This window comes from Pteropus vampyrus, unplaced genomic scaffold, assembly GCF_000151845.1.
Source record: "Pteropus vampyrus isolate Shadow unplaced genomic scaffold, Pvam_2.0 Scaffold108, whole genome shotgun sequence".
Lineage (NCBI taxonomy): Eukaryota > Metazoa > Chordata > Mammalia > Chiroptera > Pteropodidae > Pteropus > Pteropus vampyrus.
Window position 1 is genome coordinate 2185611 of NW_011888889.1, and position 17194 is coordinate 2202804.

Below are 17194 nucleotides of genomic sequence, written 5' to 3' on the forward strand. Positions count from 1 at the left end.
CCTGTAAGCCAAGACCTTAGAAAGTTTTCCATTTTTAGAAGATGACATTGCTAGATCCTGCTGCCCTTCACCTGTGAACCTTCCAGTTGCTTCCTGTGTTCTGCGGAGAGAAAGCCAAAGTCCTAACATTGTCCTGAAAGGCCCCGCAGGTCACCCTGGCTGCCTTTGGCACCTCACCTCCTACTCCCTCCACTCACACTCTGGTCCAGTGCCCTACCTTCCCATAGACCCTTGAACATGTCAACGCAGTTCCTGCTCAGTTCCTTTCATGTGCTGTTTCCTGTGCCTGGAATGCTCCTTTCTCAGAGTTCTTCATGGTTGGCTCTCCCACTTACTTTGGTTCTCGACAGAAAGATCCAGTCATTTTATTAGAAAGGACTTCCTGGGCATGCAGATAGCCTCCACACCCAACTGCTTATCCTGCTTTCTTTTCCTTTCTCACACTTTCTGGCATGTTTTTTTGTTTGGTTGGTTTTTTTTAAGTTGGTTTTTTGTTTATTGCCTATACCCTTGCTCAGCCACCCTCACACAGAGAGCAAGCTTGATGTGACAGTGGCTTTGTCCTGTCCACAGCTGTACTCTAGCACCCACACTGGGCCTGGCACTGAGGACAGGTGCACAGCGAACATTCCTTGAATAAATGAATAAAAGACATGGTTTAATGTGATGTTGTGTCTAAGCTTCAGTATTTTTCAATAGCCTTGTTTCTTATTCTTCTTTTTCCTTTTTTTTTTTAAACACAGTTTTGCTAATATTTTATTGATTCAAAAGCACTTTACAAGGAAATATAAGTATAGCTTCCAATAAGAATGTTATCCCTGGACTTGGTCCAAGCTTACAGATTTTAGTTTTGCAAGGAAACCCAGGCTTTAAAGTTTAAAACATTGTCACCAAAACTTTAATCCCAAAGATTCTCACAATACTTATTACAGCTGACAGCATGAAAAAAAAACTTTGCACAGTAACTCAAAGTTCAGCCCCACAGTGTACCCTTTAACTGGCAGGACATTGATATCTTGAAGAGTCTTAAATTTCTAAATAAAGAATGTTATGAAGAGCTATGTATTCATATACAGCAACCACACAAGGATCTTATGACCTAGAGCAAAGACAGACTAACTTTCTTGAAACTTCTCAGATTCTACTCCAACTGGGCAAACTCTACCCAGTGTGAAGACTCATTAGATTGAAAAAAAAAGAAAAAAACCCCTCCAATCTAGTTTAACGGTGCAGCTTTTATTTTTACCTGCTGGCTTGAGTTCACGGCAGCTTTTAAAGACTGTTTGTTCAATTGCAGCTGCATATTATAACCCAGTTATGGAAAAAAGTAAAGGTCTTAGTTCCATTTTAGTTACATGGCATTTAGTTTTCACTTTTGCAGATGAAACTATTTTTTTCATCTCTGTTTCTTGTATTTGCAACATATTTCACAACTGAATGTTACTAACCTTCTTGTTTGGAAATTCAAATTCAATAATAAAGCATCCCTGGTTAATCATACCTGATTCTATCTACAAGCCCTCACGTACTTTATTTTTACCATAATGTTGTTCATTTTCATTCGCTGGACAGGTATTTTAGTATGTACATGTGCTAAGCATTACGATACCAAAAGGAAACAAACAAACAAACAAACAAATAAAACTTAGTGCCTGTCCTTAAGGATCCCATAGAAGGTTGCTATATTGCTCTGAAATCATCGTAGCAGTCTATTGTTTCAGGAAGCCAATAAGCCAAAGATTTTGTTTCCTGTTTCCTTCTTCTAATGTAATTTCTAATGTAAGTGTGGGCCTAGCATTGTTCGTGCTTCTGCAGGAAATATTAGAAATATTTCTTGGAAACAACGAGAGTAGTACAATAAAAATAGCATGTAATAGGCACTGTAGAGTAAATGGGAAATGAATAGTTATGACCAGAGATGTCATAGAAATTCAAAGGATGAAGAGTGATTACTGTGGGCTGGAGTGGTTGAGGGAAGGTGATATTAAGGAGGCAGAGCCTGAGAATTAGGCTGGAGGGAACACGCTGTGCTGGGTGATTGGAGTCCTCACTGTTCTCAGTAACCTCAGGGCTCCTGGTGACATGGCAGTAGCATAGCCTCATTGAGTCTCGGAAGAGGCCTCCCTCCCATCTTTGTCTGCAAGGCATTCTGCTTCATACTCGTTCCCAGAGTGGGACTGACGGGCTCCAGAGGGCTGTACCGTAAGAGGATATGGAGAAAGATGTGGTGCCAGTTATGGAGTCTGCCCTTGAGGGCTTGGAGTCCCGAGGTGAGGCATGAGACTGTGTAAATGTGCTGGAACCTGGCCTCGCCCTGGGTGGACAGGCTGTCCCACTCTGTCCTCTAGCACTGTACTTGCCAGAGCTGTTGTGAGCGAGGTGTATGCGTCTTGGTTCTCTGTGTGTGCAAGATATCTCTTCTCTTTGGACCAGCAGTAAGTTCTATTTGGCACAACCTGCCCTTGGAAAAATGTTTTCCTTTGGTTCCCAAAGAGCTATATAAGTAGGTGATTTAGACTTCGCTGTTAGCAACTTTGTCAAAATATGTCAACTTCAGAAGTATTTTAGAATTTTAGAAATATTTTTATAGGAAAATCATCATCATCATAAAGTAAACCTTTGACTTTCTGTATTGCTTCAAGGCAAGGTCTTATTCTCTCATACTATTTTATTTTTTAAAATGACCATTGTTTTTAAGCCAGCTATCGTTAATAGGTCACTCCATACATTTATTCTTTGAATAACAATGGGCCCAGCATCTGTTCTTCATTTATTTTCCTCTTAACATCTTCTTTCCTCTTTATCTCTTATTTGTGCTTGTTGGAAATGGTATTTTTGGTTGAGGTTATTTTAAGGTGGTATTGAAATAAATCCTGGGATTGTCTTCTTGTTCAACAGGGCATGTTCTTTGAAGCTTACACATCCAGGGTCATCCTACCAAAATAAATTATACGAGCTCTGTGCAAGACTCTCAAGTGCCTGACTCCTTATTTATGACAGTTGGCTGCTGGCATAACGTTTATAGTTTCCTCTGAGCAAAAATGGGCTCCTTTTTTTTTTTCTCTGCCTTTTCCAAGAATTCGTAGCACTCTCATTTCCTAAGTAGCTATGGCTCTGTTTCACTAACTATTTTAGCTCTGTTATCCCTCTCAGGGATTTCTTTTTTAAGTATAGTTAAATATTAGTCAAATCTACTGTTTTAACAATTGTGTAGATAGGTGGAATTCAACAACCTGCCCATTTATAGGCATTCAAGGCTATCTGAGATCATCAGGATATTTCTTCACCTTGACCTAAGATGGATAGAAATATCCTTATCTATATAGAAAATTTCATTTTTTTCTTCTTTTAAAAGCAAATTTCACAAAGCTTACATCTTTCACAGAGTATAACCTTATTGGAATTATTTGAAGATCTGTTAATGGCTCAAAAATCTATAGACATATGTATGTTAAGTACCCTGTTTTCCTATGTGCAGAAAGAATTTAAATTTCCTAGCAGATTGAGAAATATGTAGATTCTTCACTTTGGAGGCTGACGCACTACATATTCTTCTAATGTGCATACAATTCCAGGATCTTCTTTCCAAGGCTGGATACCCACGATGGCTTCCCTCCCTGAGAGCTTCCATGCCCCAGAGTGGAACCCTCAGCACTGAGTCCTCAGCAACGTGTATCGTATCTGACTATATTAACTATGCTTTAAACATAATTTAGCTTCATAGAAGGACGAATTTTTAAGAGTTAAGTTTTCAGGCAGCTTGAAAATAGGATTATTTTCATGCATTCTCAGTGTGTGTATCTCATGAGCATTTGTCTGTTATATCACCAATATGGATTTTATGAAAGGCGGAATCTTACATGTCTTCTGGTTACATGTCATAGATTTTCTTGGATTATACTTGGTGATTCTTGCTTTTCCCTCAGTTCTTCTCCAATATCTGACCTCTGAATAAAATGGTCCTGGGAAAATATTTTCAATGGTTTTATAGTTTTAAACGGATTAAATCTGCCTTTTGGGAGAAGGATGGTGTTCCTAATTTTTCTTCCAAATAGCTGGATTAGAAAACTCTTGAAGCTTCATTACCACCCCCTTTTATTTGTTTATGCAAGTAAAAAAAAAGTACTTTTAATTTTTTTAATTTTTAATTTTTTTTGCAATAAAGTTTATTATGTAAATTTTATAGTATGCTTTTATTTTCCCAGTTTTATTGAGATATATTAAAGTGTGTACAACATAATGATTTGATATATGTATATATTACAAAATGGTTATCACAAGAAATTTTGTTAACATCCATCACCTCACATAGTCAATTTTTTTTCTCTTTGGATGAGAACTTTGAAGATCTATGTTCTGAACAACTTTCAGATATATAGTACAGTACTGAAAGTGCTTCTTTTTAAATTGGAAAAATCAAATGCTTTTTTTTTCTGCTCTTGTAAGAGATTATAACAACTCTGATTGAGGAATTTTTTATTGCTTTACTTTTTCTTCTGTGTCAAGGTACTTCGCAGCTGTAGTTGGATAGTCCTTCTTTCTTGCATACTCCGTTGTTACCACTACTTTCACGGGGGAAACGAAGTCGCAGACATGAGGTTATCATCCAGTGGGAGCAAGAATTAAACCTCTGAAGTGTTCGTTGTGGATTTATTTATCAATAATTACTGTTTACTAGTGACTACTGAGTTGTACACTTTTTCTCTCACACATGCAGGTATTCACAGGTGGAATCATTCATTGTCTAGGAGCTCTGGATTCAAACTTAAAACATCTTAATTCTTAAAACATCTGGATTCAAACTTAGAGCAACACAGGGACACCTACCATAAATAAGACCATTTGGAATTTCTAACAGGGTGGACGTTTCTATAGTTAGTGCATGGCTGATTAGAAGTGAAACTTGATTCCTGAAGGAGTTCTCCTCATGCTGTAGGTTATTGCATCTTCTTACCTGAAACACAGCAGCGTACATTTGAAGATTCTGGCCAGCTAGTCTGGGAAACCAGGCTCTCCAGGCTGACCTCAGTACTGTGGGCATCTGCCCCTCTAGACGAGATGAAGTGAACAGGCAGAGACTTAAAATGCCCCACCAAGCTGCTCTGTACAGAATTATCAACACTTTGGTTTTAGCCAGAGCTTTTTCCTTGTCAGCCATATTATTCTCTAATTGAAATTTAGGGAAAATGAAGAATAGTTTTTGAGCCATGATGTCCTTCTTTAATCTACCGTATTAGGCCTGGACTGAAGAGGTAAAGTATGGGAGAGGTCTAGGGAAGCAGATGTGGGATTCAGACACTTCCAGTTTGAAATCTGGCTCTGTCATTTTCTAGCTGTGAGACTTTGGGCACTTCTATTTTATCACTTGTAAAATGGGATAATGGTGTCTACGTTCCAGCTAGGGTTAGAAATACTGTTTGGGTAATACCTGACAATTGGTAGTTGCTTAGGAAAAGGGAGTAAGTATCGTTACTATTATTACCCTTCCTTCTTTTGCCCCCTCTGCTCAAGGGAGAAGTTGGAAGGGATCTGTCACTGTTGTGCTTCCATCTTTACCATCAGCTTTTCTGGGAAATTAGTTCTGGATTGGCCTGGTTGTGATTCTCAGCAGTTAGTTAGTGGGGGGTGTGTTGGTGGGCACTACTTAAAGCCAGAACAGACTCCACACCCAAGGCTGGATACCCACAATGGCTTCCTTCCCTGGGAGCTTCCATGGCCCAGCCGTGGAACCCTCAGCGCTGTGTCCTCAGCACCGTGTAATCACTGCACGTGGTAATGAACCTACGTTAATTATCGTGCGTTTTCAACTGCCGTATTAATGTACATTTTTGTGTTGTACAACTTCATGTTTTATGGCTCTTATGATGGGTTCTCCTTATACCAGAAGAACATTTTAGGAAGAATGGACTCTGCCTTTACTTTTAACTTCTCATTGTTGTAATGGTCCCAAGTTTGGTTTCTGAGAAAGTCCTCCTTGTTACTGAACCACTTTCTGCCCAGTGGTGTGGAAATTTGACGGGTGGGCTCTAAGGAGCCAGATCAGTCTGTGTGCCACCCAAGCATCCTGAATGTCACCATCAAAGATTGCAGAAAGATAGTTGAATGGCTAGATAGAAGGATTTTAAAATATGTTTTCAGAAATCAGGTTAGCATTCTCATGTAAACATATATTTCACATAACGTTTTCTTTCACTTTATCGTATAGAATTTTATAAGCATTAAGATCATATATAATACTTTAAAAAGATGCTATCTGATCTTTGTTAAAGGCAACCAGAATACTTTGTGTTAACACTACAATAAGACACTTCATTAATTCAGACTTAAAACCAAGTGATATTTAATTATCAGAGGTAGAAATGACTCTGGACACGTTAATAAGTACTCCAAGATCCCCAGGCAGCCATTTCCTGATACTGCAAAAGGAGGGAAAAAGAGAGGAAGTTAAGCTGGAGAAAGGAGCCTGGGGACGGAACAAGAGCCAGTGTGGCCCCGGCTGCTTCTCACCAGGCTGGCGGGTGGTGTACTTGGGTGTGGTGTGTTCATTTCTCTCTGTTGGGCTTCAAACACTGGATATCAATGTAGCCTTGGGCCAATTCCAGAGACTCTTGCAGCATCTGATTTTGCTGAGGCTGGTGCTTCCTTTCCTTAGGGAATCTTAAGTTTTGTGTGCTAACCACGTTACTGAGTGACTGAATTTCTGGACAATTTACTATTGAGTTACTGTGGGTGTATTTCCACACTTGCTGTTTTGTGTGCTTTCTAGCTTTTCTATGTGATACCACTGAGTTGGAACTGCAGCCTGTTAGAATGGAGAAGTCATTAAATGCCCATTAGGTCCTTTACAGAAGTCAAAACCCAGAGATAGTAACTCAACTGCCTACGCCCAACAGTTCCATTTCAAAATCAGAACCAGAACCAGAGCTCAGGCCTCCTGACTCACAAATTCTTTACTTTTCATGTTGGTAGAGTTAGAAAATGTCATGATACCAAATTTAGCATGACAAACTATTTATCTAGCTGCTTTTCTTAGATTAGAACATAAACTTGTCTTAGGTTTTGGCTGCTGCAGACATTTTGATTTCTCCCTGTTCAACAACTTCTGAATCTCTTCCCCCAAATGGTGGTGACCTACAGCCTAATTTATATGGTACTGAGTGTCTTTGGCCCAAGCAAAGCCAGTGGCTAGTGCCATTCATTTTTCTTTTGTCTTTTTCAAGAAAAGATAACCCTACCTTGTGCTTTGGGTTCTTTGTTCTGCAGACCAGTTTTGCTTTTCCAGATAGATGATTCTGGAACCTGAGATGTTTAGCAGTCCGGTAGGCAGCCTGCAGGGTAGAAAGTAAAGGCTCATATTCTATTAAGGTTGTAGTTAGAAGGTGGCGTACTGGGGAATGGCTAAGACAGACTGTCTCTCAGTGATTTATAGGGTCCTTCTGATTCCAAGCCACGAGGGAAGGGTCAAGCTGAACTTGTGTTCCGCAAGCATGGTGTCCGGTTCCAGGCCTGGCACTGTCCTGGTGGGGCCCGGTATTTTCACTGAAGTTTTTCAGCCTTGGCCTAGAAAAGCTGATGAAACTTTTTTTTTTTCCCTCTCAATCTAACCCCAACCAAGCAGAGATGGGAATGAAACGACCCTTAAACTGGGGCACAGAGCTCTCCATTGAGTCTGTGGGAGTCTTGAGGATACACAGAGATTCTATCTTATCTACCCTTTTGTTCTTCTCAGAACCTAACACAGTGTTTCATGTAGGCGTTTTGTGGAATGGAATTGGATGTTTGGTGTTCTTACTTTTATTAGTCCTGAGAATCCCAAACGTTTCCTTGGCCAGTGTTTGGGCCCTTGTACCTTATTCCCAGGCTTTATGTCTTTGGGTTTTATCTCAAAGCACATTCTCATAGTGGTTTGTGAATTTAGTTTTAGAGTATGATTTTGTCTAGAAGCATTCTGTTTTCAAATACTGATTTTATGTATAAAGTTGTTTAAAATAATTGTTAATTGCTTATCCTAAATGTATTAATTTTGAATAATAGGCCTAAAACGACCTCACAGGAATTCGCCAGAGCTCAGCACCTCGGCAAACGAGTTGAGGCTTCAGAGTTAGACAGACCTTAGCTCCAGGATGGAGAAATTTGTCAGATTTTAAACATAACTGTGAAATGGGGATTATGTAAGGACCTAACTCCTTGGGTTATTAGGGAGATTCACTGAGGTCAGATATGCAAAGTGATAGCACAGAGCATGGTATAGAGTAAATACTCTAAAAATATTTGTTATTTTTTATTATTATTTGGTTAATGTTTCCATATACCAAATGACAACTGGGATTGGCCTGATCCATGAGATATTGGTAAAGTTATTTTGAACACCCTCATTCTATTCCCTTCGGAAGTCCAGAGCTCTCTCCTTCCCTCCCCTCCCCGCCAATTTCTGCCGGCTTCCCTGGAGGTTTGCATTTTCGTAGTCACCTTTGGCTTAATCTTCTGATCCCACTGAATTTGTTCAGGGTACACATTGTTTCAGCATACATTTATGCATCTTGGTTCCACGACACAGCTATGGAGAATTAGAACCTTCCCTTGATTCCGTAGCCCTCTTTAGCTCCTCAAGGCAATATGGTATATAGTCAACTCCCCTGACGATTTGGGCAAAGGAAAGATTCATAAAGCAGAAGACAGAGATTGGACTCTTGCTCCCCATCCCTGGGGTTATTGCCCACGGCACTTCTCTACCTAATCCAACAATACTTAAAATGATGTATAAACATTTTCTAAAATCCACCAAAAGATTAAGTGTTTGGTGATTTTCTTTCCTGCTTTCTATATTTCTGAATCTTAAAACAAACATTACTAAGTAAGTATATGCTTCATAATTTTTAAAAAGACCAGTTTTTAAAGCTGGGGTAAAAAGCTTCATAGGAGTGGGGAGACTTCACCATAAGCAGAATAAATCCTTGCCCAGTGATCCTTACCTCCTTTTCCTAATCCTTTAAAACGTATTTCTCACAAATTCCTCCTGATGGGAGTTATTTTTTTTTCCTGTGTGAATCACAACTTGAGATGCCTCCTTGTTGGCAATATTAATAGTCTTCCTTCTTGAAAATGTCTTGACATGCCAGTTGCTTCTGGAAAGCTCTTTGTATGCTTTGGCTGTTTGCTGCTCTGGGTGGAGTTTGAGTGGCCAGGCTGTCCCCCTCTGGCTTCTGCCCAGTTCTAACCTTTTACGAGGAGCAGACAAACCCTTACTTTCTCAGCTCCCTTTAGCTCATTCCTCCAGCTGTTGTGTTATGGCTTCTGATGCCAGTGCTCCCAGCACCACTCCTGCTGAAGTCATCAGAGTCTTCCATGTTACTGAATTCAATGGGCTTTTTACAGTTCTTGCCTTACTTGATCTCTCAGCAGTGTTTGACATCAGCATTCCCTGTCTCTCAAACCACTGCATCTGCACACCCTTCCTTGACAGTGGGCTCTTCTGATGTTTCTCCTAACTGGCCATTCCTTCTTAGTTTGCTTTTCTGATTCCTTTCCTTCCATCCAACCTTTAAATGTTGGCTTTTCTCAGATCTCTTCTCTTCTCTACATGCACTCCCTAGTAACCTCTTTTGGTCTCATGGTTTCAGATATCATTTATATGCCAATGACTACAATCTCAAATGCATTTCAGCACATCTAAGACATCATGATTGTAAGATGCACTGAGATTTTGTGTACCACAAAGAAAGACAAAAGCACTGACAATTAAATGATGCTATGGCTTCTTGCCACATTAATCATAAGATACATTCCATTTTCAGAAGTGTCAGATGTGAAAAATGTACACGCAAGTACTAATGATATATTGTAATGTGTTTTACATAGATGAGCTGCCATTTGCAGAGCATGAATACCTAGTATGTCTTAAGCATGGTGTTCCTAGGAGCATGCAAATGCTTGCAATAACTCTGTCTAGATAAACTGGTAATTTCTGAAGAGTCATATCTCTTCAAGTAGGAAAGAGGCCTTATTACCATATGACTTATTATATATGTAGATGAGGTGGAATTAATTTAGCTAGTCAAAGAAGAAATGAGGTGGAGTTATTGAACCAGTGGGTCTTCAAAATGTTGCCAAAACTCTTGAGATTTGTGTCATTTTATCTAGAGTTGACTGACTTTAGTGTCACAGTCAAGAATGTTCTGGCTACCTGAGTGTAAACCATGTGGTGGAACTGACCAGGGCTCCCTGTCTTCACAGAATTTCTCAGACAACTAAATTTTAATTTTTGATACTAATTTCATTTGTTGTTACGCATCACTGGGAAATCTTGCTGTTGGTGTTTCCCTAATTGTCATTTGTTTCTTTTTTCCTCCCTCTACTTCAGAATTACTTTTGATTGCTGTGGGACTTGTAAGAACTATTGCCAGATTTTGAAATATAATTTTCCTCAGCAGTATCCAAAGTTAACAAGAAGACATGGAAAAATCTCATTGACTATTCTAATCTACCATCATCTGCAAACCTTGTTCAGTTCTCACTCAGGTTTTCTAAAATTAATTAAAGTTGTATGGCTTCTTTCACTTCTATAGGGAGAACGATTCGTGGTAAATTTTTTTGCCTCAAAATGGTATGTTATGTTCAATACCATTATCCCAATAAAGTTTTGTTTCATTAATCATAAGTGCAGGGAACATCGTTTGCATTCCATCTTTAGATATTATTAACTGGTATATCGAATATCACCCCTGGACTTCTGCTTAATTTAGCTAAGCACATTTTAGCATGCAAGTGAGTTTTTTTCCCATAGAAATGTTTCAGAAATAATATATTCCCTTGCTTCTTTCTTCCCACAACTCTTTTCATAATGTCTTTCTTGTAATTAAAAATAAAATGTTGAATGACAAAAGTTTAAATAAAATAATCCAGTCATGTGGAAATTGAAAAATATTCTTTTGAAAAACTCTTAGATCAAAGAAGAAATAAACACTCCAGTTATACACTATCTATAAAGTAAGAAGAATGATAATACTGCAAACAAAAGTCATAAGATGCAGCCAAAGATTTACTTGGAGGAAAATGGACTTAAAAACTTGTTATTAAACAAAAAGAATGAAAATTAATGAGCTGACTATTAAACCTGAGAATTTGGAAATGAACAACAAGAAAACAAAAACCACATAATATACCCAAGGAAAGCAAGTTAAAACATTTATTAACAAACATGAGCAGAAATTAACAATTAGAGAAAAGAAAACTTTTAAATTGATAAACTTAGTACCTGTTACTTCAAAGAAAAACTTTTGTCTATCTAACCATGAAAATATAAGAACATAATTTACAATATTAGGAGTGAGGGATAAAGAGAGAAGGATTTAACCACAGATATGAATTGAAAGATTGTGAGAATTTAAAAATCAATTAGTAGATAATTTATAAAGAAAATAGATGTCAAAATGATGTTTAGTAAAAGGTGGAAACATTGAACAGATTTATAACCATGCAAGAAATTGAAATAATTATTAAAGAATTATTTCTATGTAAAGAAGTTCCTATATTTGTTTCAAATAATCAATAATTCGTATGTTGAAATCTTTCCAATTTGTTGATGTAATGATAACAGTGATGAATTCACTGTTAAAAGTAGCACAAATAGGCTAGTACATGATAGTCTCTCTTAAAAGCATAGATGTAAAAAAATAAAAATAAAAATAAAAAAATAAGCATAGATGTAAAAAAATAAGCATAGATGTAAAAAAATAAAAATAAAAATAAAAACAAAACAATTATAGCATATAAAATATAAGGAATATTAAAGCACCAATGCACCAGTTCCAAGTCGGTCATGTACCAAGAATCTAAGACTTCTTTAAAAATTAAGAAATCCATTATTATTGATAATGTAGGAATAAGAAAAGCAAATATTTATCTAAATACATATTAAAAAGACATATTGTTCATTCCTGATTTTCAAAAAATCAAAACTCGTAATAAACTAAGACTAGGTCATTTCCATAATGCAATTAAAAAAAAACGTCAACATCAGGCTCAATGGTGAAATATTGGAAGTGCTCCTATTAAAAATGGGTGCGGGTGAAAAGATGTTCAACAACATGAGCCATCAGGGAAATGCAAATCAATATCACAATGAGATACCATCTCATACCTAGTAGGATGGCTGTTGTCAAAAAGAGAGTATAACAAGTGTTGACAAAGATATGGGAAAATTGGAACCCTCATGGTGGGTAAATGGTACAGCCACTTTGGAAAACAGTCTGGGAGTACCTCAAAAGGTTAAACAAACAGTTACCATCTGGCCCAGCAATTCTGTTCCTATGTGTATATATATATATGTATACCCAAGATAAATGAAAACATATGTCCTCACAAACACACAAGAATATTCATTGCAACATTATTCACAATATCCAAAAAGTAGAAACAACCCAAATGTCCATCGGCTGACAGATGAATAAATAAAAGTGATATATCCATATAATAGAATATTCCTTGGCAATAAAAAGAAATGCAATACTGATAAAATCTAAAAATGGATGAACTTGAATTAAAACATAAATTGAGAACATGAAGCTAATTGAAAGAAATCAGTCACAAAGTACAACATATTGTGCGATTCTATTTATATGAGATATCCGAAATAGGCAAATCCATAGAGATAGAAAGTAGAATGATGGTTACCTAGTGCCGAGGTGTTTGGGGGAGAAGTGAGGGGTGACTGCTAATGGGTACAAGGTTTCTTTTTGGGTTGATAAAAATGTTTTAAAATTGATATGATAATGGTTGCATAGTAATGATATTCACAACACTGCGAGTATACTTAAAACCATTCAATATTACACTTTCAATGAATGAATTATATGAAAGGTAAATTATGGCTCAATAAAACTGTTATTAAAAAATGAAAACAACACAAGTGACCACTGTTACTGCTGTTATTTACTGCTATTCTGAAGGTTCTAGTTAATGTCATTAAACAAGGGGGAAAAAGAAGTACAAATACTGGAGAAGAAGAGACAAATTATTACAGAAAATATTTTTCTCTACTCTGAACATCCAAGAGACTTTATTGAAAAAATTATTAGAACCTTTAAAAAAAAGTTTGGTAAAGAGACAGTTTAAAACACACATATGAATTAAGCCATAGGCTACTGTCCTGACTATATAAACGGTTCTTATGAATATGTAAGAAATTATGGTCACCTAGTAGGAAAGTAAACCAATGATATGAAGACCATTTACAAAAGAGACAGTGATGAATGACCACGTGAATGTGGAACACATCAGTAACAAAAGAAACTTTTAAAACCGTGAACCAACAGGTTAAGGACACTGTTCTTGATCGAGCATCTTTAACATATGTAGCCCTTCATAGCATACAAGGCCTCAGGAATTATGCAACCACCTCAGAGTAAATGACATGACGAAAGGAAATATTTTAAATACCTAATTCTTTATTTACCTCATTAGGTCCTTGGAAAGTGGGAAGAAGTGGGATAGGATACTTAAGTGCTATTTCCCAAAGTATGGTTTGATTCAAAATGATCAGAGGAAATCGAAGTGATGGTTGTCCTGAGTGCTCTTTGACCTTGGAGTTGTCCTGAGGACTGTTCCTTAGGTCGGATACCCCACTAGGTCTTCCCTGGAGCAATTGAGAAGCTGTGGGCTCTCCAATTACACCAGGACCCTAGCTTCTACATGAGGCTAAAGAATGGAGTAGATACAACTCACTAATCCTAAGCAACCTCATGGAAGCAAGAAACCATCCTGATGAGAGATGAGGATTGAGCGAGTATCTAGATGTCTGTAGGTCATTGATCTTTGGCAGTAGCAAGTAGCACTGCTAAGCCTGCTGTCATTTCAGGAATGTTCATTTGTTGACTGTGGCAGCTCTACCTTATCAGAGACTTCATCTCTTCAGTTTTCACTTGCCCTGTAGAGGTTGTTTGTCATTTCTATTACCTTTTATGTTGTAGTGATCCCAGTGCACATATTCTTGAAACTGCTCTGCATATAAGAGGTGTGTGCTTGAGAAAAATTTTTTCTGAAATCTCTCCTAACAGTTCAGATTAGCTCAGTGGTGAGAATTTTATTTTTTAAAGAGATTTTATTCTAAGTGAATGTGAGCATCTTAATTTGGGAGATTTTCCCAAATTAACATGCAGAAGATTTCTCTAATACCTTTTGCTCCCAGATGTATATTTATATTTTCTGCTCACTTATGTGGAAGCAAACAGCCTTGAGACTGTTTTTTACAACTGAGAAACACTCAGAAAAGTACATTATTTTCTTTTTAATAGAAAATAATTCCTACACAGTTATTGTGTAAACTCAGAACTTTGATGTATATACTTCTCACCTTTAATTAGAATTACATAATTATAGTGAAATAAAAATGCAGACCTATTTAAAATACAGAAAGAGCATCCTTAAAAAATAGGGTTCGTAAATCTTGTGGTACATTTAATGTTATATTTAAGTAATGGGTGACTTTTTATCTTTTGATATACAGAATTATATTCTGAGATCTAATTAAAGGGGCAGAGTTTGGTCTTTATCATTGGGAGAATTCTCAAAATTATCTTTAGGATTAAATACAAGGTTACCTACTTGTTACTTATTTTTGTGACTAGCTCTTGTGCTTTACTATAACTCTGTCAAACTGATTTGTCTAGGTCGAAAATGTCCGCTTGGTAGATCGACTATCTTCTAAAAAAGCAGCCCTAGGTACTTTGTATTTGACGGCTACTCATGTCATATTCGTGGAAAATTCACCTGACACCAGAAAAGAAACATGGGTATGCATTCCTTATTTTGAGCTTTACGCGTTTGAAGTAAAAAGTTTGATCCTCCATTCTTTTGTTTGTACTCAGGGTGAGGTGGGTGAGCTTTTGGTGTGCAGGTGTTCAGAGGACTGTTTTTAGAATGTGACCTTTGCCTTTTTCTGTACAGAGGCAAATCTATTTGATCCTCTTATTCATTTTAAACACCAATTATTTGACCAACATCAAACTTAGACCTAGAAATAGCCAGAGATGTAAGTGATTCATGTTAAAACCATCAGGTAGAAATTCAATAATATCAGTATGCCAGATAACAGTTCTTTTACTATTTTGTCTCTACTTTTTTGATAATTAAAAAAAAAAAAAAAGAAGAAAAGGAAAGCTAGGGAAGAGTCCTACTATCAGGTATTTCTGCTTCTTAATAATGAGACCATTAGCTATTTCTTATTTTATTTAGCCCCCTAACTATGACATTATGACCAAGAGCTTGGGTCCCTGAACTGTAGATTTTGCCTTTTCTATATTCTGTAGATATTATGTTTTTAGCAGAGGTGGCAGGTACTAGTAAAGAGGAATTTAAAGAAAGAAATGCTGCCATTGAGGACTAAGCAGAGACCTTCCTAAAACACCAGAGATGCCCTTCAGCATGATTTCATTAAAAATAAATCTCTTCTGCAGCCTGACTGACCACCAACAGCTTAGAAAACAAGCTCAAATTGCTACTGAACTTGAACATTCCATGTGGAATTCAGGAGCATGGTGGCCCTTCCCAGCGGAGTCATCTCTAACTTTTGTTGATTGCAACATTTATTTTACTAACTTCTCATGACCTCATTTAATTTTAGCTATTAACTGCAATCAACGTTTGACCACCAAAATGTTCCCATACCTGGACTTGTACAAAATTGTGTACTGAATAGTTGGCTTCAAATAATTAGCCTGGATATCCGAAAGCTTGGCATTAAAAAATGAAATGATAAATTTAGACAGTTGGATTTTTTTTCCCCCAAAAACATCTGAGTGCAGGTGCTGGGCTAGCTGAAGGTTGGGGAGTGTTTCTTGTCTGTGTGTATGGCTCAGAGATCTGTGTTACTCCTTGTCATATTTATCAGTTATTTGTGCTTAGCTTATCCGCATTAATTTTTGGTTGTAGATTCTTCACAGTCAGATTTCCACCATTGAAAAACAGGCAACAACTGCTACTGGATGCCCTCTGCTTATTCGTTGCAAGAACTTTCAGCTATTACAACTCATCATACCGCAGGAGAGAGACTGCCATGATGTGTACATCTCTCTGATCCGCCTTGCAAGGCCAGGTAGGGCAATTAATATGGACCCACTCTTATGAAAACACAAATCACATTCAAGAAATTTGTATAGTGCTTGAGAATTATATAGTGTTTTAGGAATTAGATGTTATCCCAGGCCTCAGACGAGACCAAGAAATCTGAATGACATAGTTCCTTGTCTTTTAGGGTCTCTCCGTAACTCGTGTACTATATGAACCTCTTTCATTGTTCTTTGTATTCCCTTTATCTCAGTGGGGGTCATAATGTGTTTCCTTTTGGGGTGAAATCATCTTAAAATTATGCCCTTCTGGTACTAGGATACTCGAGCCACTTTGATTGAGGTCTAAGACCAAACTGACAAATTGTTTTGTGTGGAAAACCTTGATTTCAAACAGCTCTGGTGCTGTTTTCCCCCTCTTGGGGCCTTTAAAGTTTGTTTTCTGTTGCTTTTTGATAGGAATATATGTTTCCCAAGATTGGTATAACTAGACCTTTGTTAGCATCAGCGAATCTTCAAAGTATGGATCTATCCAGTTCTCCTATACAGAACCCCCTTAAGTGTCCCAGGAAGAACGTTCAGTTGATTCAAAATGTGTTTTCAGTTACTCTCTTGTTGTATCCCTCATCTTGGGTCTTCGAATTTCTCACTTACTATGTGCTTCTGATGAAGTGTTTCTTCTTTCTGTGTGTGGCTCGTGTGAGCTGTGGGGTTCTTTTGCTTAAAAGAAATACACAACTAAGTTTCTTGGGAGAATACAGTGAGAAGAGATCATTTATATAAAAGTAATATCCGTGATAGTGTTACCCAGAAGTAGGCTTGTAGTTACTTTGCTAAACGCTTTGTGATTCGGGACAAGAAGTTTGGTTATAAACTCATCACGGCATTTGGTTGGGTCCTCACTTTCTTATGCAATGGTCATATCATCTATAGATTGCTAAGAGCTCAAGTTATGGCATGAAAATGATGCCAGGAGCTGTCAGAATTTGATGATTTCGACTTTATTTGCTTCTCTTTCAAAGCAGCTGGTTGAAGCTTTTTCATCTTAGTGTGATGAAAAGAACTGCCGAGTTAGCCAGAAAAGCGGTTGAACTTTTCAGAGGGGCCACTATAATTGGAACACAGTTCTGGGA

At 37.4% G+C, this 17194-nt stretch overlaps 1 protein-coding gene across 1 annotated transcript in view; it reads left to right on the forward strand.

Moving 5' to 3' along the window:
• Positions 1-17194, forward strand: part of MTMR7 (myotubularin related protein 7) — a 93361-nt gene that overhangs the window by 18530 nt on the left and 57637 nt on the right. Inside the window, exons 2-3 of the mRNA XM_023533685.1 lie at positions 14667-14789; positions 15928-16090. Coding sequence (XP_023389453.1) covers positions 14667-14789; positions 15928-16090 — 286 coding nt within the window. The remainder of the gene's footprint in view (positions 1-14666; positions 14790-15927; positions 16091-17194) is intronic.